Here is a 27,537-nt window from a genome sequence, read left to right on the forward strand (position 1 = left end):
CTTCAATATGCGCCCCCCCATGAAAAAAGTTTGGACACCCCTGCTTTACAACAAAAGGGCAGAATAAACACATTTTTCTTATTTCCCCCATTTTTTCCAAATTGTACACATTTAAAAAAAAAAATTCCCTACATTTTACCCAATTTTTCTGTGTTTTTTCCCAATTTTCCAAAAAATTGTCATTTTCTTCCACAATTTTTTCCCCAATTCATGTTTTTTTTTTATTTTTCTGATTCTTTCCCCTAAATGTTCCCAAATGTTTCCACTTGTCCCCCCATTTCCCAGAAATGTTCTTTTTTTTCTCTAAATTTTTTCCCCATTTTTTTGTGTGTTTCCCCCCAAAAAATTTTACATATTTTTTCCAAATGTTTTCCCTACATTTCCCCCAATTTCTCTACCTGTTTTCTCCCATTTTTAATTTTTATTCCCGCATTTTTTCCCCAGTTAGTTTTTTCCCAATTTTCCATTATATTTTCCCTAATTTTTTCCCCAATTTTTCCCCAAATGGTTTTAATTATTTGCCCTATTTTTTGCCCCACCCATTTTTTTCTTCATTTCCCCCTACCCTACCTATTTGTTCTGCTTATTTCTCCCCAATTTTTTTTCAACTTGTCTTTGATACCAGACTGGCATCGTTTAACAGTACCCAGTCCTAATTCACCAATAATTTAGCCAAAGTTATATTTCTATTATCTCAAATTAGTTGCAGTCGTAGTTTGCTAAATCAAAACCATGTAAAATCTGCGCTAAACCTAAACACAAGCACATTCTGTGACTCACTTGACGCCTTTCTTGGTGACGATTCTCGTGGACGAAGCGTTGAAGACTTTCTCGAATCGCTGCAGTTTGAACCAGTCCATTCTGAAACACGAGGAACACAGCTGTGAGTAAATGACTGCACTCAAACGCATCACGGACTCGACCTCGAGACTCAGAGGCCGGATCTGAAGGGCCACATGCAGCCGAGGAGGAGGAATCAGCCTCAACAAGTCACTTCATTTTTCCTTTACAGATGAATTAATTCAAGATACATTTCACAACCTGTTTGTAGAGGTTTCAGCTACAGAGGTTTTCCACATTGTGAGAGCCAACAGAGACAGAATATTTAGCTTTTTGCTCTTAAAACAGTACTAAGTAACTCTTGCCCCTAGAGGCCATAAGTGCAACTGCAGCTGTCATAGCAAATTTTGATTTTTTTGGATTTTTTTTAATTGTCCATGAGAGTAAATACTACCCTGACAGAAAAGACAAAGGGACAGAGGGATATCGTTCATCCAATTACACAATGGAGATCATTTTTGTCACTCACACTTGGCTGTAAATACTGTTTAAGTGGCCCTAGCCCACAGTTAGCTTTGCCCGTTAGCATGTAAGCTTCTTCTTCATGATTCCATTAGTGTGTATTGGGCCTCCGCCTCGGTGGCAGCGAAGTTGCAAGTGTGGTTTTCTGACCAGAGACACCAGGGGGAGATGAGAGACCCCCCAATCATCCCATTAACACTTGTATTACCCCCAGAGGGACGACGGAGAGGATTTATTAAGGTAAACAAGTTACTTAGCACTGCTTTCAATCAGGGGTTTTTCAATGAGGCGGCCATGACCACTTCAGGGGCAAAGGAGCTCTTTCTATAACAGACTCTGACGGCTCGGCTCCCACAGTGAACGATGCAGGAGACATTCGAATTAGAGGCCGACCGATCTTTGTTTTTTCTAAGGCCGATGCCGATATTTTGGGCTGTTAATTGGCTGATGCCGATATGCTCGGCTGATATTCTGGCCGATTTTTCCAAATGTCTGGTCTAAAATCCTGTAAAAACAAATACTTGGCCGATTTTATACCATTACTTTAGGTGACTCAATCATAGTTACTGTTACAACTTTGATTCGTTGTTGTTAACATTAGCCTATTGTTAATACAAAAATACAATAGCGGAGGTAAAAATTCTCCAAAATGACATGCAGTGTGTCCATATTGACGGAGGTTTAGTGAAACTTGTGTTTAACAAACTTGAAGCAAACCAGTTTTCTCACCTCCCTGAGGCCTGTAGGGAGTTGTGGGAGGAGCCCTGGCTTTGCTCTTTCTAATGCAAAAAAAACGGAAAAATTTGCTTTATTCGGTGCTTGATTAGCCTGATATTGTAAAATCCCCAAATATCGGCCTGATATATCGGCCGGCCTCTAATTCATTTCATTCAGAACAACAACTCACCGCTCTGCTTTCTCATGTTCTGTCAAAATAAATATTTGTATAGCCTATTTTGTAAAAGCAAACTTATAAGTAACAAAGAAAATATACAACTAGTTAAGGTTAGGGTCAGGCGTTGGAAAATGCTTAAGTTTAGTTTCAGGAAAAGATCTGGATTAGACATGAGTTTAAGTTTGTATAATAACTCGTGATTTGTTTTACAGATGTGCGAGAAACTACAAAAAACTCTTCAACACTATGCTCAATATTTCTGAAACTCAACAGATAGTTACTGAACATACTTATCAGGCCCATTAGCCAAAAATGCTGTACCTACTGCTATAAAAGTAATATTTACCAAAATCGGGACATCCGGGTTAGCAGAGATAAATGCTAGCGACGCAGCAGCTATGCTAACCCTGGAAGTGAAGTAGCGACTTCAGTAAATATCACTTTTTTAGCAGTAGGTGCAGCGTTTTTGGCAAATGAGTCTGAGAAATACATATTGTCAAGTGTAAATCGGGCCCTTGTGGATGTTTTTTTCACAGCAGATTGTCCAGTAGAAGTGGGGAAAAAACGGCACTCGCAGCTAGCGTTAGCATGTAGCTAATGTTGCATCAAGGTTAGCATTCTCAGTTTTTTATGTATTACTGAGCTGATGAACCACTTTGCTCCTCTTCGTGTCTGTATCTTTATTTGGTAGAAAAATAAATCAATAATTTAGCATTTGTTAAAGTAATAGTGGGGTAACGGGAGAAACTATTAAAGCTAAATGTGGTTCAACAAAATATTAGAGTGTGTCGCCTTCTTTTCTGTGGTGACTCTTTCTTGGCCAGGTGATACATTATAAACTGTTCAATGGCCAGATAAAGCCCTGACACATGAGACCTGTTTATTTATCAGTGAGTACAGACAAAAGTCAATCCGGCCTATGGCGCCTGTTAGATTGGTCCTGATCCAGGCAGCAATAAAAAATATCACACACCTTGCATTATGCGTCATGGCAAAAAATGTGTGCTTTACAACAAAGGGCGTGGAGAGAACAGGTTCAAATCTCACCCCTGCACTCCTCCCTGAATGGGCCAAGAGAGAAGTCGGGACAGTCAAGCTACAGAAACAAAACTTAGTCATTTAAACTGTCCCAATTCTTCAGTACAGGGCAGAAAAAATGAGCAAAAAACACAAAAATCGACTTGAAATTGAGGTTTGGTTTAGTCCTAAATAGAATATAACATGTTGCTGCCAAAGGAAACAAGCACATTTTGTCTTCATTCTGAATTTCTGGTATAATTTCAAGTGAAAAAGAAGTGCCGTTTATGCTGCTTCCATTTACATTAGCATTTTTAACTTATCTTGGATTATCTTAAAGGGGGGGTATTATGCAAAATCGACTTTTTCAAGCTTTACATCATGTTATTAAGTCATTCCCTCATTAAAAACATGCCTGAAGTGTTGCCTTAGCACATTCACGTATTTTCGAGTAATCTGTAAAAACTCCGATGGCAGCCATTTTAGGGATAAAACGCCTGATTCCTTCAGGAAACGCCTCCGACCTCCAGGATACGCCTCCAACCTTTCGTCACCAGCCGAGTAACCAACCACTGCTCCTCAGCAGAACCCCCTCCCCGCAGTGTCTAGCCCTAAGATGTAAACAGAGTCATCATGGAGGATTAGCTTCATGTGTTGTGAACCGGAGCCACAGCAGACTTTTACAAAGACACACATCAGTGTTTCTGTTACCGAAACACCCAGGATTAAAACCGGTGACAAGAACACTTATTTCAGTGTCTGGTTCTGCGCTGGGCCTTGATGATGCACAGAGCCTCCGGAGAAAGCTAATGCTAAGCTAAACCTCGAGTCATCACGTGAAAACGAGAAATATGCACACATAAAGTCAATAAAACCACCACACACATAAAGAACCGTTTAACAATGATCACACACGGAGCCAGGCTTGTTCATTTGGAAGTTTATTGCTCACATTTCATCTACAATGGGTCATAGCCGAGTGGCTTTCTCCCGGAGCTAACAAGCTAGCCGCGACAAGCTAACGGGAAAATTCACTGAATACTAGCAGCATATTATGCATTGAAAACGTCACTAAAACAGGCAACTGCTTGAAGCAGCCTTTATGATGATGACACACGGAGCCTGGCTTGTTGATTTTGTAGTTTATTGCTCACATTTCATCTACAGTGAGTCGTAGCCGAGTGGTTTTCTCCCGGAGCTAAGGCACTATTAGCCACGACAAGCTAACAACCTTCACCTTCACAACATTCATTGAAAACAGGCAGCATATTATGCACAAATAACGTCAATAAAGCAGGCAACTACTTGAAGCAGCCTTTACGATGATCACACAATGAGCCTGGCTTTACACATTTGTGGTTTATTGCAGACTTTTCATCAACAATGAGCTGTAGTCGATTATAACAAGCTAACGGGGTAACCTCGAAAAACCACTGTCCACCTGCACAGATAATGTCCGTCTTTGAATCGTATGGGCTCCTGCAGATCCTGGTGTCGTCCATGGGGGTATAGTTAGAGATCCATAGGGCATGGCAGATGCAAAGAGAGAGCCTCCAAACAGCAGTTATTTTTCAGGCAAGAGCCCCTTCCAAGCGTCCGGTGTGGAAGGTTTGTCTCCAAATAATATCCTGTGTGGCCATTGTTCACAAAGTGATAAACAGTAGCTCCTTTCCAACAATAAAAATTAAAATGCACCGATCCTAGTTTCAATACAGTTGAGACAACGAGCGCAGTGTTGTTGTGATGCCACAGACAGCGTGTGGAGGGGGCGTGTCGGAAAGGGTCAGAGGTTCTTAAAGAGACAGGGGCCTATTTCAAGTCTTTCGCTACCGCCATTTTGAAAGAGCAATTTTATACAAGGCAGTTATTCTAATTTACTGCATTTACAGACCAACAGAAGGTTTCGTCATCATTGTAGTGTGCCATAGACTGGTGCTATGTGGCTGAAAAAAGCATAATACCCCCTCTTTAAACCTCCTCAAGTTCAACGTAAAGTATCTTAATCCAAGCAATTTGAAGTCATTTATCTCATTTAAGTTGCTGGATTTACACTGCATTTTATTATATCTACAGTGGGAGGAAAAAGTATGAACGCTTTGGAATTTCTCACATTTCTGCCTAAATTGGTCACAAAATGTGGTCTGATCTTCATCAAAATCATAAGAATGAATAAACGGTTTTGAGAGGAACAAAGTGATCGCTTCAGTGGGTAGAATTGTCTGTAAAGAGGGTCAGGTGCTCTTCAGGATCTAAACGTAAGTATGGGCGAGAAAAAGGGAAAATCCGAGGTACTCCGATACCTGGTTAAAGGTTTATTGAGTGGACAAGTGACATGAATAAACAGTGTCTGCTTAAACTAATACCACGCGAACATATACATTTGATCAGACTTTTTAAACATTCACAGGAGAGCGTGGAATAAGTAAGTGAACCCCTGAATCTCACTGAACTGCAGCAGTTTTGTGAAGAGGAATGGTCCAATGGTCCGTTGTGAGTGTCTAATCTGCAACTACAGAAAAGCAGTTATTGCTGCAAAAGAAGGATCAGTCAGATACTTAATACAAGGGTTCACTTACTTATTCCATGTACAGTATGTTGTGAATGTCTCAGGTTTTTCTGCAAAATATCTTGATAAACTTGTGAATAAATTCTTCCATTGATGATATCAGGTTGTCCAGGCCCTGAGGCAACAAAACAGCCCCACATCATGATTCTCCTGCTCCAGACTTCACAGTGAGGAGAGGATTATGATGTTGGTGCTGTTCCATTTTCCTCCTCACATGACGTTCCTGTTCCTCCCAAACTGTTCAACTTTGGGTCCAACAGTCCACCGTATATTTTTCCAAGAGCACTTTTGCAAACCAAAGTTGAATAGTTTGGGACGAACACACAACGTTATGTGTGGAGGAAAAATGGAACATCACATAAAATCAAAACCCTATCCTCACTGGTCATGGTGTGGGGCTGTTTTGTTGCCTCAGGGCCTGGACAATGTGATATCGTCAATGGAAGAATTGATTCAAGTTTATGAAGATATTTTGCAGAAAAACCTGAGACACTCACAACATACGTGGAATCCCCTGTATTAAAGGGACTATACAGAGTTTAAAAATTGCGTATTTTCCTCCCCTACATGTTCCAGCCATGTCCTAATGTGTAGAATGAGCTCAGACCTGTTCACCACAACTGCCTCTAAAATCCTGTCGCTCAAAAAGTTATTACTTCGGGTCCAAAGTGCCGTCATGCACGAGCTTAATATAGAAGCTGCAGTTACCCGCATGACCTGAGGTGGCAGTAATGAGTATACAATGGCCAACTTGCATCTTTAAATATCTGCTGATCCTTCTTTTGCAGCAATAACGGCTTTTCTGTAGTTGCAGATCAGACGCTCACTACGACCAGGATGAATCTTGGATCATTCCTCTTTACAAAACTGCAGCAGTTCAGTGAGATTTCTGGGGTTCACTTATTTATTCCAAGCTGTCCAGTGAATGTTTACATGTTATGTCCAATAAAAATATGATAAAATGTAAATGTTTGGGTGGTATTAGCTTAAGCAGACACTGTTTATTCATTCTTATTATTTTGATGAAGATCAGGCCATATTTTATGACCAATTTAGGCAGAAATGTGAGGAATTCTAAAGCGTTCCCATACATCTTCCTCCCACTGTAAATGAAAAATTGTGAAGCTACAGGTTTTTCATCAAATTGTGTCAAAACAAAACTCAAAAGCTTCTAAATAAGATCAAGACGAGGCTAATGTTGAACTAAATTTCAGAAAAATATATGATCAAATGTGAACTTCAGACAATACTTCCTTTGATGCTGATTTACTTTCCATGATCATAATTTATCTGATAAATCAACTTGTTTGCCCTCCATTCAGAATAAAAACACAGATGACTTCAATCCAGCTTCTTTTCCCCCCTTATATTTGTCCAGAGTGTCAATATTAGTGAAAGGAGAGTATTTGGAAACCTATTCAACGCGATACTACTTAATTCCTTTGCATTTATTTCATATCAGTGAAAGTCAGGCCAGCCTCTAATCAGCCGTTACATAACCTCGACCTGTCCAAAGTTTGTTTCTCTCACTGCTCCACACTTGGACAGAGCGTGGACCTTTATTGACTCTACGGTTAATAAATCTCTTTGATGTGGTTAGATTGAGTTCAAATGGGTTTGGTCCGTCTCTTCTCTCTTCTATCCAGGACATTGGAGACAAACGAAGCAGACGGTCAGCTTCATTATAACAGGCCGCTGTTTTATCAAGGCCCTACACCTGACTTTTGCAAGAAGTGGAGGGACTTTTTTCTTTGTCCTTCACAACATTATAAAAGCAGACAGTTATAAAGCAGACCTTTAAGCGCTGAGCAAGTAATTATAAAGCCTTTTTGTCAATCTTCAAATAGGCTTTAGTTGTATTTGTGAACGGTCCAGTGTTAAATGATCCGGCTGAGAACACATGGAGTCAGCAGCGGCCAGAGAGCAAATCCATTATCCAGTATCCATTTTCATGATAACTCACGCTGTTGTTCAATGTCAAATTGTTGTTGTCTTATAGTCTTATAGTTTAAAGGTTTTATAGTGAATTATTTAAGTAAGTTATGTGTTATACTGTATAATGTTTAATGTTTCATGCTGCATGATGGGCCGATGAAACATTTCTAGCTGTGAACCTGTTCATAATCATGGCAATAAAAACACTCTGAACTGCATAACGCTGCTGATGCACTTTTGTCACTTTTTTTTTTTTAGATCAATTTTATATTTTATATTTTTCATTAAAAATGTAGGGATGAGAGTCCACAATCAATTTTAGAAGTAAAACTTCTGGAGTGCAGAGAATATCCTTCATTAAGAGATCTGTTGAACCACCCGTCCAGAGAGTTTTTACATTTTGAAAGTCCCAAACCACACGCATGAATGTGCTTTGTGTTTGGGGATCGCAAAGTTTACAATTAGGGGAGTGAAGCACTTTTATTTTGAATTAAATATGAAGAGTGAAATATAATAATAATAATAATGCATCGGTTCTGGGCACTCAAAGACGCTTTACATTATTCATATTACATATTCATTCACTCCATACTTGGTGGTGGAAAGCTGCTATTGTAGCCACAGCTGCCCTGGGGTAGACTGACAGAAGCGAGGCGACCAGTCTGCGCTATCGGCCCCTTCAATCACCACCACTCCCTCACTACATTCACCCCAGGCTTCCTCGTGTTTCCCAAACGGTCTCCCATCCAAGTACCGACCAGGCTCTGCTCAGCTTCCAAGGTCTGACGGGATCGGGCAGAGCAAAGGCGGTGTGTTGTATGGATAAAATTTAAATGAATAATCTGATGATTAGGATTTGTTGCATATTTTGCCAAATAATATTCAGTAGTAGTAGTTTTATTCGGTCTGTTCATTCCTTTAAACGTAAATACATTTCCAATTCTTTGTGGACAACACGACCGAAAGGGTCTAGGCTGAAGCGAAAACTTATAACGCTTAACCCAGTTTACAGACTTCCACGAGAGAAAACAAAAACAAAACACAAACATTAATAATGAACAATATCAAGTGTTAAACAGAAGAGAAAAAAGCCTGTATCTGAAGTTAGTAACATAAATTTCAATATTCCAACAAATATGTATACATATATTTGTTTTAAGTTAATTTGGTTGAAACTAAATCATGTCATCATTATTATTTTTGATTTATTTTTCTTACTTTATTCCTCCTAAGCTTATATATTCTTGAATTTTAGAAGCTTTAAACAACTTTTTGAAAGCTTTGACTGTTTGGGACAGTTTCAACTGATCTTCCAGGTCGTTCCACAGATTAACACCTCTTACAGAAATACATCCACTCTTTTTATTCCAGTTTTGTAGAATGAGGATGTTCTTTTTCCCACAGTTGGACAACACGCATAGGCTCCTCATGAGCTGATGGAAACAGAGCCTATAGTTTAGAGACTGTTGTACTGATTAGAATTGAGTGCAATGGATGAGTAAGTGGACGACTGCACCAGGGGACTCCATAAGTGAGCATTGCTGTCCGTAATTGGAAAAACAAACATGATACTGGCAGATTGTACCGTTGTTGTAAGTCTTGAAATGTTAGGAGACCCGAAGAATTGCAAAAATCACTCAAATTATGCACACCTTTACGAGACCGCTGAGGAAAGGAAACGGGGATGTTTTCATTTAAGGATCATGAAAGACTGTGAGAGTGAGAGGACCATTTGGCTCAGATATTACAGTGTTTCCTTATATTATTCCAAACTTTGATAATTTCACCAATAATTAAGCCGTATTTTGTGCACAAAATCTTCCTCATATTCGTCGCTATTTCGATTTTTTCTTTTAAATTTGGGAGAAGCCAAACTGGGGAAAATGTCCGAAAATGTCCGTTCAGCTTGTGGGTTAAGAAGTCAATAGCAAAATGTAGCATTTTCTGGCAGAGTTCATCAAAATAATCAAAATATGTATCTGCAAAGACCTGCCACCCACTGAAAATGATCCCGACCCAGCAGTTCAGTTTTGCTGTAAAGGATTTGAGAAATAAGAATCGTGAAAAATCATAAAATCGCAATATTTTTCCTCAGAATAATCGTGACATCCCTTACTTTACTGTGACAATAACGTTTCCTAAAAGTTGCGTAACATAAACTCATTCCTGCTGTGAAGAACTGCCATGTGAGAGATGCTTTAAGAAAGGAATGAGGCCACAGCAAATAATTCAACATTTTTACACTCTCTCGTTGTCATTGTAAGTAAACAGTAAGAACTCATTGACTCTGAAAGACTCTGCGCTGTTTGCTGTTTGCTGTTGCGTTGGCGCTGTTTGGACTGAAGTGGAAAGGCGACATTCCCCAGGACAGGTTTCGGCATCTCATAGAACAATGGAGCTGAGTGGATCAACTCACGGGTAACAAGTAAAGCAGGTAATGATTAAGGCAAGACGCTGAAGGGTGTTTTCATTTAGAGAGATCCATTTGAAACTTTCGCTGTAGATTACTGACATATATGAGGGACAAAAATGTATTGCTGGAGTCACTTATGGGGAGAGCCAGTATGGCGTCCCTCTCGTAAGCTCTTTTCTGACCTGGCTATTGACCCCAAGCACTCCTCGAGTCTCACTTGTCCACTCTCTGTGCTGCCAGGCCATGTGGCTGCTTCTTATCCAGGCTTTACTTTGTGCTGGAGCAAACACTGCATGTACTGGTCTGCTCCTGACAGCCTTACCTTAGTGTCTGGCAGCGCCCTGTCATGTCACTCTACATGTTTGTGGGTAGGCAGCTTTTCCATTGGAACTTTTTGTTGTGGGATGTACAGTCTCCTTGCAGGGTGTCTTAAAGGGCCTATATCATGCAAAATCGACTTTTTGATGTATTTTACGTCATAGTGTCAAACAGGAAGTGCTCAAAGTCTGTAATTCGATGCCTTACGGCCTGATTTTTATTCATAAAACAGCTTTTTCATTATTTCTGTTGGAAGAAAGAAAGAAAAAAAAAAGAAAAAAAAATAAAAAAGAAGTGTTTGATGTCATGTTTTGCACCGAAAGTTGTGAAGAAGGAGCTACCGCCCTTTTCTTACCTAACGATAATGTCACTGCGCATTTGGCTACGAGAGGACAGACTTTATTCAACCTTTCTAAAGAAGAGTTCACTCGCCAGAAGTTGGAATTTCTCTCCGGGATTCGGCGACTATCAGCCAAAATAGTGTTTGATGAATCTTCACCAGAATCAAAGTGGATTAACTTTTATAACCAACACGAGTCCCATAATGTAAACACCCGATGGACCAGAGCGGTGAGTCAGTCCAAACGTGTGTTAGCCATTTACGAAGCTGTGTTGCAGACGTCAACTCCTAATTACTGGATTGTGAAGTAACTTCACTGCTGTGATATTTATATTTCTACTACTGCTAATGTTGCATGGGCGGAGAAAGGGGGCGGAGTTAACTGAATCTAAGCATTGTGTCTTCTGGGTTTAAAAAATACCTCCGGAAAATACCTACATTTCTCACAAAAATGAGTACGCCATAGTGGTAGTGGTACAATATATCATACAAATGCCTATAGTTTACTTTGGAATGGCTAAAATAGCATGATACAGATCCTTTAAAGTGTTACTCCATAGTACATATTGGTTTGGAGAGACAGTCTCGAACACAATAGAGAACGGTCAGGTTACGTTGTAACCCTGGTTCTCTGAGTGTAGAGACTATCTCTCCACTTTTCAGACGCATTTCGATCAAACTATCACCGGTTGCACGCCGGCCCATGGGTTTTATAGGCAAAGCCATAAAGAAGCCTTAAAGAAGTTTCCAAGGCGGCAAGAAGGTCATTCCCTATGCTACGTATTGGTTTGGAGAGAGCGTCTCTCCACTCAGAGAACCAGGGTTACAACGTTACCAGAACGTATAAAGATAAGATATTAATTCGTACAAATGGCCAATTGTTTTAGTTTATGAAAGAGAAACCGGGGCCTATTGTTTACTTTGAAACTAACAAGTTAAGGAAGAAAACCAGCCAAAAGTTTCAAAATTGACCACAGCGTGAAAAAGTAATGTTTTCACTGCAGTCTCAAACTAACAAGAGTTAGATTTTGAAAAGTCAAGGTTACGAGTTAAGTCTTACTCGTAGTGGAAGCCGATGTCGTGATTTCCCACCAGAACCACGAGCTCGGTGTCAGGGGAGTGTCTGAACATTCTGTGGAAGCGTCGCACGTCGTCCTCCCAGTGCTGCAGACGAGACAGAAACGAACATTATCATAAAAACCTTGAAGATTCTTACATTCAAAGAACAAACATATAAACATATCGCAAAAGCACAGTGGCCCAGCGGTTAGAGCTCGTGCCTCGTGTCCCGGGTTCAATCCTCTGGCCAGACGGGGCCTTTCAGCATGTTCACCCTGTGTCTGTAGGTTTCTAAACAAAAACATGTACAAAAGGATCCAAGACTCCCCTGAAAACGAGATTCTTGACCTTGGTTAAAATGACCGTAAATGAATTTAAAAAAAAGTTAGAGTTATCACAATATCCATATTGCAAGAAGCCCCAAAACACTTTCTTCAGCACAGTTGGGAACTTTTGGGAACTATTTGCCACGGAAGTCATTAAATAAACCTTTCAGCCTTCATAAAAGTGTATGAAGTTTATGTTGTGTGTGTTCAGTTGGCAAATGGCCGTATAATAAGCGGGATAATGTATAGAACGCTGGTCATTATCGGGAAAATAAGTACCGACAGGGCAAACCCCTGACGGGGACAGAGATAGTGTCCGCTACTATGTACGTGCGGAGTGATATGAAAGCACGGACTCCGTTGCCATTGGCAGCGGTCATTATTTTTGTCAGAGGTCCTTTATCAGATCTCTGTTGAGTTTCAGGAATATTGATTTTGGTATGAAAGATTTTTTTGTAGTTTCTCGCACATCTGCGGACCCGGAAGTAGAGCTGTGACGTCACCACTTAACAAACGCATTGACTCAACATGGTCGGCATGGCAACAGTTTGAAATTGTTGTCCTTCATCTATGTCACTTCCTGTCTTTGTCCAATAAGGAAGTGAAACTACAAACATCAGAAAAATGGCCAAACTAAAGAAAGCTGGGGACAATCTTTAGCAAAATCTTAAATATAATCGTGTTAACTATGTTTTAGCAAAAATTGTGCCTAATGTGTCATTTGCACTTTCATATAAAATAAAATAAACAATATTCGCGCAGTGTCATTGTTTCCCACTGAACTTTGCTTGCATCAGACATACTACTCTTTAGTGTCATTGGGGGCTTTGATTTTGGCACAGTTCATCATCTCTCGTCTCCGTGGCGCTGACACTGTCCTCCCCACGGCGCCTCATTATAGGCGTCTCCGTTGGTTACCGAGTGCCTGTACGGGCGCCCAACAGGGACACTCTTCATCACTACATTGAATTGTGCATGTGCGGGCCCGCTGGCTGCACATAAGAGACTGTTGATTGAACAATAGTGTTTTTTTAATATTGTTTGCGGCTCCCCAGTGCGTCCTTTAATTAGTCTGTCTCCCATATTCGCCGCTAATTAGTTTCCAAAGGCATTTATTAAGCTCAAGAAAGCGACTAATTTGGAATACATGTCACGAAATGAGCAAATTTACGCGCTTTTATGGCAGGGAGAATGACATGAATGCATGATTTCCGTAGCACTTAATCGGCGCTGTAAGATTTGTGATGCACTTATGAAAGAAAAGGCCCAATGCTTCATCCAGGCTTTTACATCTGCTTTACATCCCTTTGCCTTGATATTTGTTATTGCACAACTTAAAATGAAGAGTTTATTTTTTTACTCAGGGTTATCTGCATCTCCAGCCTTTCACGTTCTGAGAGATAGTTTCATTCACGCTTTTTAATGGTGTTTTTCGGATCAAGACATAGTGTACACCCAGTTAAGGTACATAATCGGCTTATTTATGACTCTGTTAAAGTGACACATTAGATTAGCTCAGGATTGTCCCCAGCTTTCTTTATAGTTGACGCTGACAGGAAGTGACATAGATGGAGGACAACATTTTGTTGCTGTGCCGACCGTGTTATAGATACAGACGGCATCTCGTCATAGAAGGGGGCGTGGCCTTGGACTTTTGGGAATGCAATTTTCCACTGTTTTTAGCCATTTTCTGGTGGAATATGAACTTATTTATCACATGCAAATAAAGTCAAGTGTAAATCGGGTCCATATGGATATTTTCTCACAGCAGATTGTTCAGGAGAAGTGAAAAAATGGCAGTTGTAGCTAGCGTTAGCTAACCGCTAGCATTAGCCCGATGCTAACATGTAGCATCATGTTAGCATTCTCGTTGTTTTTTTGGGCTGTTGAACCACTTTGTTCCTTTCCATGTCTTTGTATCTTTATTTAGTGGGAAACTACATTCATAATTCAGCATTTGTTAAAGTAGTTTTTGAATAATTAAAGAAAGATTAGATTTTTTCAAAATGGTTTTCCCCCTTAAAGGAATAGGCCACCGTTTTTACATACTGAGATATGTTCTTACCTTAGCTTTGACGAGTTCTTTAGGACCTGTCTGATCTTCACCCGTGCCTTCAATCATGTAAACACAGCGCAGACGGCGTTAGCATTTAGCCTCTCCCTCTCTCCACTATAGCTCCAAAACAGGTCAAGATAGAAGCTACCAAGCTCTTCCACGTTTTCCCTATTTAGTTGAGTTGCCTTGTGTACGAAACGCGCGGTATAAATAAAGTTGCCTTGCCTTAAATATGGCTACGTGAAGTGCTCCACTACAAAGTATAAATACCCAAAATTAAGCAATGTGGATTTTCTAAGCGGATAAAAGGGGGAACTATATTGTAAGGCGTAATAATACCAGGAGTAATTCGAAATCCGCGCAGTAATCTTCACTTTACTGTGCGGATGCCAAATTACTCCTGGTATTATTACGCCTTACAATATAGTTCCCCCTTTTATCCGCTTAGAAAATCCACATTGTTTAATTTTGTGTAATTATACTTTGTAGTGGAACACTTCACGTAACCATATTTAAATAGGGAAAACGTGGAAGAGCTTGGTAGCTTCTATCTTGACCTGTTTTGGAGCTATAGAGGAGAGGAGGAGAGGCTAAATGCTAACGCCGTCTGCGCTGTGTTTACATGACTGAAGGCACGGGGGAAGATCAGACAGGCCCTAAAGAACTCGTCAAAGCTAAGGTAAGAACATATCTCAGTATGTAAAAACAGTGGCCTATTCCTTTAACTGTTTTCAAACATGACCATATATGGGTGATTCCAGAGGTGCCGTCTGTATCTCATATTGCTGTGAAACGTTACCTCCATCCATGTCACTTCCTGTCATTAACTTCAAAAATCTAATAAAAATAACATCTCCCCAACATTTCTTCATTAATTTACTACTTTGCTGAAATAAAATGATAATTATTACAGATTAACAGATGTCATCTATTATAAAAAAGTATTCAAAGCTGTTATATGCGCTTTAACCTCTTACCCTTTACCTAAATCTAAAAACTTCATCAACAACAAAAAAGCATCAAAAAGGCAACAAAAAAGCGGCAACACTTTATAATAAGTACATCTGGTACTTGGAAGGTCAAACATCTTATATGGTGGACCTTGGCGTTGTAGGTTTGAAATGAAAGATATTTTTCCAGTGTTGTCAGTGAAGATTGAGGAAGATCCCTGTCAGACGGAGACATGTGCTGGAGGCTGACATGTCGCCCAACTGCACTGTCACACCCGTCAACAGCTGTGCTAAGTATTACCATGCATCATACAGACTCTAATAACCCATTATAATCCATTACTCTGGTCCAAATGTGGAAGAATGAGAGTAAGATGAAGTCATGGATGAAAAGACTGAATAAAAGGCAGTGTTTGTGTGAACTGCGGCATAAGGCGTTTAAATCCTTATTTTAGTTTAGGAGGAAAAAAACGTAATTATTTAAGGTTCTTAAAGCAGAACTAAGTAACTCATGCCCATAGAGGTGATGAGCGCCACTGCAGGTGTTGTAGCATGTTGCGTTTTTTTTTTACTCATTAATTGTCTGTGAGAGTAAATACTACGCTGACAGAAAAGACAAAGGGACAGAGGGATATTGTACATCCAATTACACAAGGGAGATCTTTTTTTTCCACTCAAACCTGGCTGTAAATACTGTTTGAGTGGTGCTAGCCCGTAGTTAGCTTTGCCCGTTAGCCTGTTAGCGTCTTCTTCCTGATTCCATTAGTGTGTATTGGGGAAAGTTGCAAGTGTGGTTTTCTGGCCAGAGGCACCGAGGGAGATGAAAGACCCCCAATCATCCCATTAACCCTTATATTACCCCAAGAGGGACTACGGGAAGGATTTAAAAAGGTAAACAAGTTACTTTGTTCTGCTTTAATAATGTCCAATATGGAGCTAAAATGTAATGACTGAGTACTGTGATGTATTCCCTTGATAATTGGAAAGAAACAGCTACTCAAAGTGAGTATTCTAAACACATATAGTTACTCTCCAACACTGATTACCATTAGTTTCACACTATGCTTCTTTCCGCATTCTTTCAGAATATTTCACTAAAAATCTTGTTTGTGATGTTCGCTTTTTACTTGCAACAATAACAACTATAATGGAAATTATAATCACCGGTTTCATCGCTACATTTAATCAGGACAGTGATTGTCGAGTGGAGCAGCTTCATCACACACAGACTAGAGCAAAAATACAAGAATCAGTGTCACTTTATATGAATCATTTTGCAGTTTGACCCTTGTATATCAATATAAATATATCTACTTGAGTAATATTATATTCAAAATCAAATCAAATCAAAACTTTATTTATAAAGCGCTTTTCATACAGAGTTGTAACACAAAGTGCTTTACAGATTAAAAGCAGTTCCCGCCCACCCAACCACCCACTCTTCCAAACAGACAACACTGCTCTCCCCACCCCCCTCCCCATAGCCACACACACACACGCAGCCACACACACACCCATACACGATGAGATAATGGACGTAGTGCTGAGGCTGGGTACAGATGAACCAGGTAAGGAAATGCCATCAGAGGAGCCGTCTGCACCGGGAGCGGTACATCAGCCACAGCCACAGGGCACCACCACTGGACACCCCGCGGAGGTGCAGCAGAAGCACCACACCTCCATCCGGGCACCCAGAGGACAGTGCCCACACAGCCACAGCCAACCACCGCTTCAGGGGTCTTTAATGACAAACAATGAAAGAGGAATCCACTAAATGAAAATGTTATTTGTGTTTCCAACTCATAACTTCCGAACACATTTGCAGCATCTCAATTCTCCAAACTGCAGGTTCAGTGCTTATTAATGAGATGCAAAGTGTTAGTAGTTTAAATAAATAATCAGGTCTATGCCTTTATTTCTTCGCAACAATGTCTTTATATGTGTGTTTACAGTTATACAGTTCTCGACTTATTTCCTGTTTTGTTTCTCATGATTTATGTCACAAGTGAAACATTAATCAGACTTTCAAAACCGCCTAAAACGAGCAGATTTTCCCCAGTTTGTCATAATCAAGACAAATCAAGACAAGACGAAACCAGGATGAAAATGCAGCAAAAAAGCCACAAAAATATGACAAAAAAGCAATGAAAGTGACAAACATGTGATGAAAACGCAACAAAAAAGGCATAAAAGAGGAACAAAAATGTGACAAAAACGAGGATGAAAACACAAGAAAATGTGATGAAAACAAGGATGAAAACTCAACAAAAAAGCCACAAAAGAACAACAAAAATGTGACAAAAACGAGGATGAAAATGCAACAAAAAAGCCGTAAGAGAGGAACAAAAATGTGACAAAAACGAGGATGAAAACACAAGAAAATGTGATGAAAAGAGGGATGAAAATGCAACAAAAAAGCCGCAAGAGAGTGACAGAAAAGCGACAAAAATGTGACAAAAACATGGATGAAAACTCAACAAAAGACGTAAAAAAGCAACAAAAAAGCGACAAAATAGTGACAAAAACAAGGATGAAAACTCAACAAAAAAGCCACAAAAGAAGAACAAAAATGTGACAAAAACAAGGATGAAAACTCAACAAAAAAGCCACAAAAGAAGAACAAAAATGTGACAAAAAAGAGGATGAAAACTCAACAAAAAAGCTCTAAAAGAGGAACAAAATAGTGACAAAATGAGGATGAAAACTCACCAAAAAGCCACAAAAAAGTGTAAACAACACGGCAACAACGCAAGGAAAAAGATCCATTTACATCAGTTTTGCTGGTCTTAGCTTTCAAATGAGGCACTGGCCTATAGGCTGTAAGAAGTGGATAAACTGTCCTGGGTTAAGGCGGGGGTTAAGAGGTTAAACTCTGTTCACGTGGGCTTAAATAACTCCTGAAGCCTGAAGGCGACATCAGCACATCCTTTGTTTCTCCCCGGTTGTGTTTCGTGCGTGAGTAAGTTCATCCTCCTCACACTTTTGTTCCCATGTAAAATGTGCGAAGAATCAACTCATGTTACCCCATTGCCCCGAACCGTCCAATCACGCTGAGTCTGCGCCGGGATTGGTCAGAACAGTCACTATGACAACACCTCAGTCACATCAGCACCAGAGTTCCCTGAAATGCAGTGACATATAAACACAACTTCCCCGTCCTCTTAAGGCCTTTGTAGAAAACTGTCGATGGAAACAGGACGTCAGCGGAGCGTCAAACAAAACTCATTTGTTTTTCATCGAACTGTGACAGAGCGAGACTTAAAATGTGCAAAATCACGACCAAAACAAGGATAAAAATGACGAAAACTCGACTTCTGCTCGTTTTTATAACCTCTTCACCCCCGCTTTAACCAAGCACATTCTCTCCAGTTCAGCTTTACCCAAATCTGAAAGCTTCTCGACTGGAGCTCACAGCCAATAGGCCAGTGTAACGCTTCATTTGAAAGCTAAGGCCTACAAAACTGATTTAATTTTTTTTTTAAATCTTATTTTTGGTGCCTTTTGTGTCACTTTTTTGTCGGCTGTTTTGCAGTTTTTTTGTCATCCATTTTGTCACGTTCTTGTCTCTTTATTGTTGCATTTTTGTTGCTTTTTCAGAATTTTTTGTCGCCTGTTTTGCTGCATTTTTATCACGTTTTTGCTGCTCTTTTTGTTCCTCTTCATCGTTTTTGTCACAGGTTTTGCTGCATTTTTGTCATCCATGTTGTCACATTTTTGTCCTCTTTTTGTTACATTTTTATTGCTTTTTCATCATTTTTCGTCACCTGTTATTTTTTTTCTATTTATTTATTTGACAGGGACACTGCACATTAATCAACATCTCTGTAAATGTACCGGAATTTGCCTGGTTTTCTGGTTGGTGCATTTTTGTTGCATCATTGTCACGTTTTTGCTGCATTTTTGTGGCTTTTTTATGCTTTTTTTGCTGCGTTTCCATTAGGGCTGAACGATATGGATACCTCGATATTCATGCCAGATCTCTCGATATCGATATGATACGATAAAACTATGAGTTCGGTGAAAACCAAGTCTTTTTCAGAAAAATAAAAACAAAACAATAAAGAGTGCAGTTTTATTGATGAAAATCTATATCGTTTATATCTTTGCTTTTTTAGATTTTAATGTTTTGAACGTAGTTTCCATCCTCATTTACGTCCCGTTTTTGTCGCCCATTTTGAGCTTTTAGTTTTGGGTAAAGTCGAATAGAAGAAAATGTGCTTGTTTAAAGCAGATGTTTAAATCTCTCTGATTTTGCGATATATATTGTGGCCTCTTGTGACACTGATATTTTCACTAACAATGAGAGGCTGATGCATTTGTGACCTGACCTGATCACTCACGGAAATCAATCCGACACAAAAAATAACATCATCTGAAAAGTCAAATGACGTCCATAAGAGGAAATAGCACCGTGACTGAGACCACAAGTAGAATACCATCTATTCTATTTATGGTCTCAGTTCCGCCCTATTTCCTTTTGTTCAAAAATATTTCCTTTTGTACAAAAACATCCACTCTTTGTAAGGAGAAGTGGTTCATGTGTTCATATTCTGTCTGTTTCTGTTTCTGTTTTCATAAACGTTCCACTAGTTTGGCAAAGCACTGGAAATCACTGAAACCACTACATGTCGTCAAATAATTGCACGAAGAACCAGGGAAAGCATCAGCATCGACCCACTGTCAGCGACAACGTCAAATATTGTAGTTGCACGTCGAATGTTCGAGTAATTTGTGCCTGAAATGGAAAAGTGTCATTTGGAAAGAGGTTACATTAATTTTGTGACAAAGAAACACAAAGAGCATCACTAATGAAGACACAACCACGATAAGTAAAGGCTATAGGGCTGGGTAATCTTTACATCCAAACCAGTACTTTAACGATACCGATACTAATTTATTTGTCACATAGAACCATAAAACAGAACAATAACGTTTCCTCCCATGTCATTATCATGTGTTTGAGGTGAAACAACCAAGAAACTTCCTTTAACCACAAAAAGGCGGAATAACACGTTCCAAGGAATGTGTAAGCAAGACAAAGGCATCTGCATCATAGTGACAATAAAGTGTTTCTATTCTATTCTATTCTATTCTATTCTATTCTATTCTATTCTATTCAGACAACAGTGGCGCACTACTAGAATAGAATCACGGTAGAGCGGGTCGTCTCTTGATTGGAAGGTCGGGGGTTCGAATCCCGGCTCCTGCAGACTGTCGTTTTGTCATTGGGTAAGACACTTCACCCAGTGCCTATGTGTGAGTGGTTGGCGGTGGTCGGAGGGACCGTTGGCACAGATATGAGCGACCTCGCATCTGTCCGTCTGCCCCAGGGGAAACTGTGTAGCTTAACCACCATCATCATGGAGTGTTGAAGCACTTTGGGTGTGACTTCCCTTCTATTTTTCCATTTTTTCCCCTTAATTTTTTGTTTGTTTGTTCTTTTAACCTTCTTATTGCATGTTTTTCTCCAATTTGCCAGATTTTAATTTCCATTTCCCCCCCCACTTTTTTCCCCTTTTTTTTTTCCAATTTCCCCCCCAACATTTTTCAAATTTTTTCCCCAAATTTCCCCCATTTTTTTCCATTTTTCTCAACCTGTGTTTCACTCCTTTTATTATTATTTTTTGACAAACGGCATCAAAACTTGAATATAAAGATTCAATATTTCTTCTCAGTACCTGCATTCGATACTTATATCTTCTCTACATTAGACTGTCATCGTTTAACAGCCTCCATCCCTCGGCATAATGAAGATATAATCACTATAAATGAGCAACGAAACCAAATCATAACATTAAACTGAGGCAGAAACAGGATCAACTGTGTCTTTGTTCATCACCAAACCTGCCTTCCTATTGTTGTAACTGCCTTGTTTGCTGTCAAAATGCAGAAACGTCCTTTCACAAAAGCTTGTGGCGAAGACAACAAAGCACTCCACTGGTAAACAAAGATCGGAGGCAGCGGATTGGCTGAGTTCTAACCCAGCACGGGCTCCCAGTGCTCTTGTACATTGCATTTTGCATGAAGAATACTAAATACTAAATGTCTGCTGTGTTGCACGCCGAACGTCTTGCATGACACCCCTCACTGCATACCAAGTGATGCCGGGGCTTTACCTATACAGGAGCCGGGATCACAGTATGGCAACATGGTGCACTCAAAATACAAGGTGCTGCTTTTTCTGTCTTGTGAAGTTTCCCCCCCCCCCCCTCCATCGTCGAAGGAAGAAAAAAAAGAAGAAGAAAAAACGTGCCACAAGTCGATTCTGTAAACAAGGGATGCTGCTCCCTGCATGAGGTGTTTTCTGGTTTGACAACTACAGCTTTTTTACATGATGTCCCCTTTGTTCTGGAGTGCTGTTTGTGCACGTCGATGGCACAGCAGCTGCAGCGCAATGATGGAGAGGTATGAGCGAGTACGTGGATCGTGTTGTTTTTGTGCTGGGGGGGGGGGAGAGGAGATTTCTTCACCTCGATTCTCCTCCTCGTCCTCGCCACATTTTTCACACAAAGCCACGCATTCACCTCCCCTCAAAGATTTTTTTCCACCCCCCAGATTTTCTTTGTTTAAAAACATCTGTATTACCTTTTGCGAGCTCCACTTGCCCTCGTCGAAGATGTCCCCGAGGATGAACACGATCTCCGGTTTGAGAAGCCACAAGGCGGTCTGGAAAGCCCTCTCCATTTGCCATTCCCTAAACAATAACACAAACAACCGAGTTACAGCAAGTGTTCACACAGGGGAGCGCACTTTATCCCTTGTTTTGTGTGTACCTCCGTAGTTTATCGAACCAGTGCCCGCCTACGGCCCCAAGGAGGTGGGTATCCGACAGCACCATGGCTCGCACCGCCCGGGACGCGCGATCTCCTCCCGCGGGGCCGTCCATGTCGTCCCCCCCGGCGGCGCGGCCATGGCTCACGGCGGGCCACGCGCACTGGAAGATGGTCGGGAAGTAAATAAGGTACTCGCAGAAGAGAAAGGTCCCCCCTAGGCCAGCGACGAGCAGCAGGGCGACCGTCCATGTGGCTCCAAAGCGCGGCATGCTGGCTGCGTCGGTGCCCGCGACTGGTGATGCCAAGGATGGGGCGATCCAGGCATCTTCCCCCCTTCTGAAAGAAAAAATCCCCTCTTTCTCCCACCAGCCAGCCTCCTCCTCCTCCTCCTCCTCCTCCGCGCTATCCTCCCCTCTATTCTCCCCCTCTTGTTGTTAATGGTTTAGCGGAGGATGCTCATCGCGGCGGCGGCGGCGGCGGCGGAGGAGGAGAGCGAAAGGGAAGAAGCGTCCGCGCGCGTGAAAATGAAATAAAAGCAAACGAGGCAAGTGGAGTTGTTGAAAAAGAGGAAGCGACAAGTCTCTGCTCGGTGTTTTGGGGGGAGAGGAGGATGTGCAACTGCGAAAAAAAATAGAAGAGAGAGACAGAGAGCGTTTCACAATCGCTGCCGCTGCTGCGCTCTGGCGACGTCAATGCGGATCGATGCGCAGCGCGCTTCCGGTGACAGAGAGGTTTCAAGATAAAACTCGGAATATTTTCAGATGGGCTTGTTGACAACATAAACAAACACAAATATGAAGGAATACGTTCAAAGAATAGGACTCTGTATAGTTGTAACTGGCCTGTCACAAACATCTGCAACATCTGGTTTTACAGCTACGGCTCTTTACAGCACAGAAATAATGCACTTTGTATTATCAGCGAAGAAATGGTTATTCATATTCAGAGGTTTGCAGACCCCGGTAATCCAGTCTTATTGCTTGAAGAAGCTTTTGTTTTTCTTATGGAGAGAGACAATAAAGGTAAAACATTTTCAATATTCAATCGGCCTATTCCATCTGTTTGTGTTTATTACTCACCATCTTTCTGTTTGAGAACTGCACTAAATGATGACAGTGGTTCAGGCCACTCCAGGGCTACAAGGCCTGGGCAATGTCATGAATCTGTCAATCCTGTGGTTTCTAAAGTGGGGCCTCAGAGACGCTGCACATCCAAAACTGGTCTTCAAAACTAGTGGGAAAAATATATTTTGAAAGGAACTTTACATGTCTATTACACGCCTATTAGGGCCGAAAGATATATCATTATCGTATTAATATCAAGATATAAACATTCAAAACATTGAAATAAAAAAGCAAGTTATAAATGTATTATGTTTTCATTTTCTCTGAAAAAATGCTTGGTTTTCACCAGACTCATAGTTATATCATATCGCATGAATATCGAGATATTACATTTTGTCTCGTTCAGCCCTATCGCCTGTCATGTAATTTTAAGCTTTAAAACAGGGGCCAAAGTACGGCCCGGGGACCGAATGCGTTTTTTCAAGCCTGTATTAACAAGTTTCTCAAAGCGCCACAGTGTCATTATTCAGTCACTCCATACTCTGAGGTGATGCTACTAATGTAGCCACAGCTGCCCTGGGGTAGACTGATGGAAGCAAGACAACCAGTCTGTGCCATTTAATGTTAGGGGAAACTGGACTAAACCTAGCCAGGGGAAAACATGCAAACTCCACACAGAAAGTGCGCTAACCGCTGCGCAAACCGCTGCGCTAACCGCTGCGCTAACTCTTGCGCTAACTGCCGTTCATTTATTTTTTTGTTGTGGGAAAGAGCTGGTTTTAAGGTTCTGAGCCAAAACAAAGGCGTAGAGACTGGGTTAAAGTTGCATTTTGCAACTTATGCAAATTAAAATGTCATTGCACTGACCACAGTGACTGAGCCATTGGCATTCTTGCCTCACAGCAAGAAGGTCCTGGGTTCGATTCCCTGAGTGGAGTTTGCATGTTTGTCTCCTCTGTCTGGATGGGTTTCCTCAGGGTGCTCCGGTTTCCCATCAACCCTAAACATGCACAATAGGTTCATCCTTCAGATGATTCTGACTATGGCTCCACATCTGGAAATGGGTCCCTGCTCCTGATGTGTCGCTCCAGCGATATCAAAGGATTTCCCTACGGGGACAATAATGTGTAAACCTTAACAGTAGTTAGTAGTAAGTAGGTAGTAGTAATGTGACCCTCAATAAAAACAGTTGCTGCTGTAAAACATGACACATAATTAAAATACAGATAGTTATTGTTGCTTGTAGCTCCCATGGAAGCTCGTTTTTTCTATTCTTTATTTCAATATTAAACAAACTTGAATCTTATTTTGAAAGGACGACAGCGCGACTTCCTGTGTGTCGCGCCTAAACTGACATGTGTTTATGCCTGTAGAGCGGGGATTTGACTGAAAGGATTAAATCACTTCTTATAGTTTATTATCCATATTTACTGTGTTCAGAACAATAATTACGCACGTTTTGGAAACAGCGCAGACGTTTGCCTCCAGTTTACGCAGCGCAGTGGGAAACGCGCCAGAAACTATGCGCTTACAAACAAGATTAAATGATTAGGAACCGAAATCCAATCACCCCGAGACTGCTGACAGACTATCCCAGCGAGGAGGCAAGAAAGTCGGGCTAAATATGGCTTTAGCGTACGGTTACCTTCTCCCAGACTTCCACGCACGCTTTTGCTTTTTGCGGCTCGGTGGTGCTGGTCAGTGTGAGGGAACGATTGTCTTGCAAAAGGGGATTTTTGTCCTGAATTTGACCCGATGTGCTCCAGAAATTTGCGGCGTCAACGCTGGGGCAAGATTTGACTTAAGGGGAATGAGGGAGAGAGAAAGAGAAGACGCGAGCGCGTGCCAACGCGATTACAGAGGGAAGACAAGTCGTTGGATTCATGCGCGTTTGGGTGGGGACGCATTGGCGCTGCTCCATTGAAATAAGTGGAAGACTGAACGAGGAAAGCGAGAAGTCAAGGACGATACAACAATCTAGTATTTCAGTGGTTGATATGCCCGTCTTAAATGACAAAACATGAACTGTGGATGTTCTTCGTCTAAAGCACGTCTAAACACGCCAATAGAAAACTTGCTATAAACTTAGTTGGCAAAAGATGAGTAAAATGGGCGTAGTCGAAGAACCTGCATTTTCTGGAAAGTTTGGCGACAAAATGATCCATGCTGCTTCTTTTGGCTGATTTTATCTTGAGAAATGTGCAGATGTTCAACCACGAGGGGGCAGTAAAGGAGTGGACACTTGACAGGTGACAAGGAGACAAGTTGTTAGGCTGTCATGTGCACAATTCACAATGGTTTTCTGCTAAAAAGTCTGACTTTAGCCCGACTTTAGCCTGTGGGGACACATGTGTGAATTCAGCTATATTAAAATGGACTGATTGTAGCCTCCTTCTTCCTGAAGCTGTTAGGGAACAGGGGCAGGCTCCGGAAGTTTCTTGCTCTAATGCAGTGGTTCTCAACCTTTTGGAGCCGCGACCCCCATTATAACAGTAAAGGGGTTCGTGACCCCCCCGCCCGGGTCACACCGTGAGAAATCGGAACATTAGCCTACATAATTCTTAAAAAACAAAGAAAAAAACAAATGTTAAAATAAAACTCATCAAATTCTGAACACACACTCTGGGGCGGTTTGCTGCCGAGTGTGTAGCAGCCGGGATGAGGATCAGCACCTCCAAATCTGAGGCCATGGTTCTCCAGCGGAAAAAGGTGGTTTCCCCTCTTCAGGTCGGTGGGGAGTCCTTGCCTCAAATGGAGGAGTTCAAGTATCTCGGGATCTTGTTCACGAGTGAGGAACGGATGGAGCGTGAGATCGATAGACGGATCGGTGCGGCGTCAGCAGTGATGCGGTCGCTGTATCGGTCTGTCGTGGTGAAGAGGGAGCTGAGTCGGGGCAAAGCTCTCGATTTACCGATCGATCTACGTTCCCACCCTCACCTATGGTCATGAGATTTGGGTAATGACCGAAAGGACAAGATCGCGAATACAAGCGGCCGAAATGAGTTTCCTTCGCAGGGTGGCTGGGCGCGCCCTACGAGATCGGGTGAGGAGCTCAGTTACCCGGGAGGAGCTCGGAGTAGAGTCGCTGCTCCTTCACGTCAAAAGGAGCAGCTGAGGTGGCTCGGGCATCTGTTCCGGATGCCTCCTGGTCGCCTCCCGCGGGAGGTGTTCCAGGCATGTCCTAGTGGGACAAGGCCTCGTGGAAGACCCAGGACACGCTGGTGGGACTATGTCTCCGAGCTGGCCTGGTGTCGCCTCGGGGTCCCCCCAGAACAGCTGGAGGAGGTGTGTGTGGATCGGGAGGTTTGGGCATCTCTGCTGAGACTGCTGCCCCCGCGACCCGGCCCCGGATAAAGCGGAAGAGGATGGATGGATGGATGAAATTCTGAACATATAATGGCACTCATATATAACATATAATGGTAAAATAGCACACACATGCGACAATAAAATATTATAATATACGCTAAAAAATTAAACGCTTAACCCCCACCTTAACCGATTATAAAACTCAACAAAAAAGCAACAGAGAGTAGCAAAAATGTGACGAAAGAGCAACAAAAATGCAGCATGAGAGCAAATAAAAAGTGACAAAAATGTGAAAACACAACAACATAAGAGCAACAAAAATGGATGGAAAACACCTAAACAAAGTGACGACAACACAGCAACAATGCAAGGAAAAAGATCCATCAGTTTTATAAGTCTTAGCTTTCAAATGAGGCGTCACACTGGCCTATCGGCTGTAAGTTCCAGTCGAGAAGCGTTTAGATCCGGGTAAAGCCGAACTGGAGACCACTGCTCCTTATGGGTCGCCCCAGCGGCATCGAAGGGTGGGTCAAATGCAGAGGAGAAATTTCGCTACGGGGACAATAAAGTCTAAACAAACAAACAAACACATGGCAATAATAAAAATAAATACACTGCAAAGATAAATTAAGAATAAGCACGTTTCACACATTTAAAGGCACACTGTGTAACATTTTGGACTATACTGTTGCCATCAGTACAAAACATGCTCCTAATGACCAGCTCAGCACAGAAGCATTTAACCCCTTAACTCCCACCTGAACCGAGCACATTTTCTCCAGTTTGGCTTTACCCCAATCCAAAAGCTTCTGGAAAAAAGCAACAAAACTGAGACGAAAACAATGATGGAAATGTGACAAAAAAGTGAGAAAACATTGACAAAAGAGTGATGAAAAATGTATGAAAAAGTGGCAAAAATGTCACAAGAAATGGACAAAAAATTGACGAAAAAAATGACCAAAATGTGACAAAATGTGACAAAAATGTGACAAAAATGTGACAAAAAAATTACAAAAATGTGACAAAAAAAAGACAAAAATAAAAGACAAAAATGTGACAAAAAAAGAAAAAAGAAAAGAAAAAAAAGTTACAAAAATGAGTTGAATACCCAACAAAAAATGATGGAAAGAAATCTGATGACGTGAGGAAAAAGATCCTCTCGGTTCAGGCGGGAGTTAAGAGGTTAAGCAGTGTGTAATCAAAGAATGGATTTG

The 27,537-nt window shown here is 41.3% G+C and overlaps 1 protein-coding gene across 1 annotated transcript in view; it reads right to left on the reverse strand.

Moving 5' to 3' along the window:
* mppe1 (metallophosphoesterase 1) overlaps positions 1 to 22,642 on the reverse strand; it is a 37,375-nt gene extending 14,733 nt beyond the window's left edge. The window contains exons 1-4 of the mRNA XM_079569827.1: positions 21,951 to 22,642; positions 21,763 to 21,871; positions 11,847 to 11,950; positions 781 to 861 (exon numbers count right to left, since the gene is read on the reverse strand). Of these exons, the coding sequence (XP_079425953.1) occupies positions 781 to 861; positions 11,847 to 11,950; positions 21,763 to 21,871; positions 21,951 to 22,219 (563 nt within the window). The 5' untranslated portion in view covers positions 22,220 to 22,642. The remainder of the gene's footprint in view (positions 1 to 780; positions 862 to 11,846; positions 11,951 to 21,762; positions 21,872 to 21,950) is intronic.
* Between the last annotated feature and the right edge of the window lie 4,895 nt (positions 22,643 to 27,537).

The sequence above is a fragment of the Gobius niger genome (assembly GCF_951799975.1).
Source record: "Gobius niger genome assembly, chromosome: 13".
Taxonomy (NCBI): domain Eukaryota; kingdom Metazoa; phylum Chordata; class Actinopteri; order Gobiiformes; family Gobiidae; genus Gobius; species Gobius niger.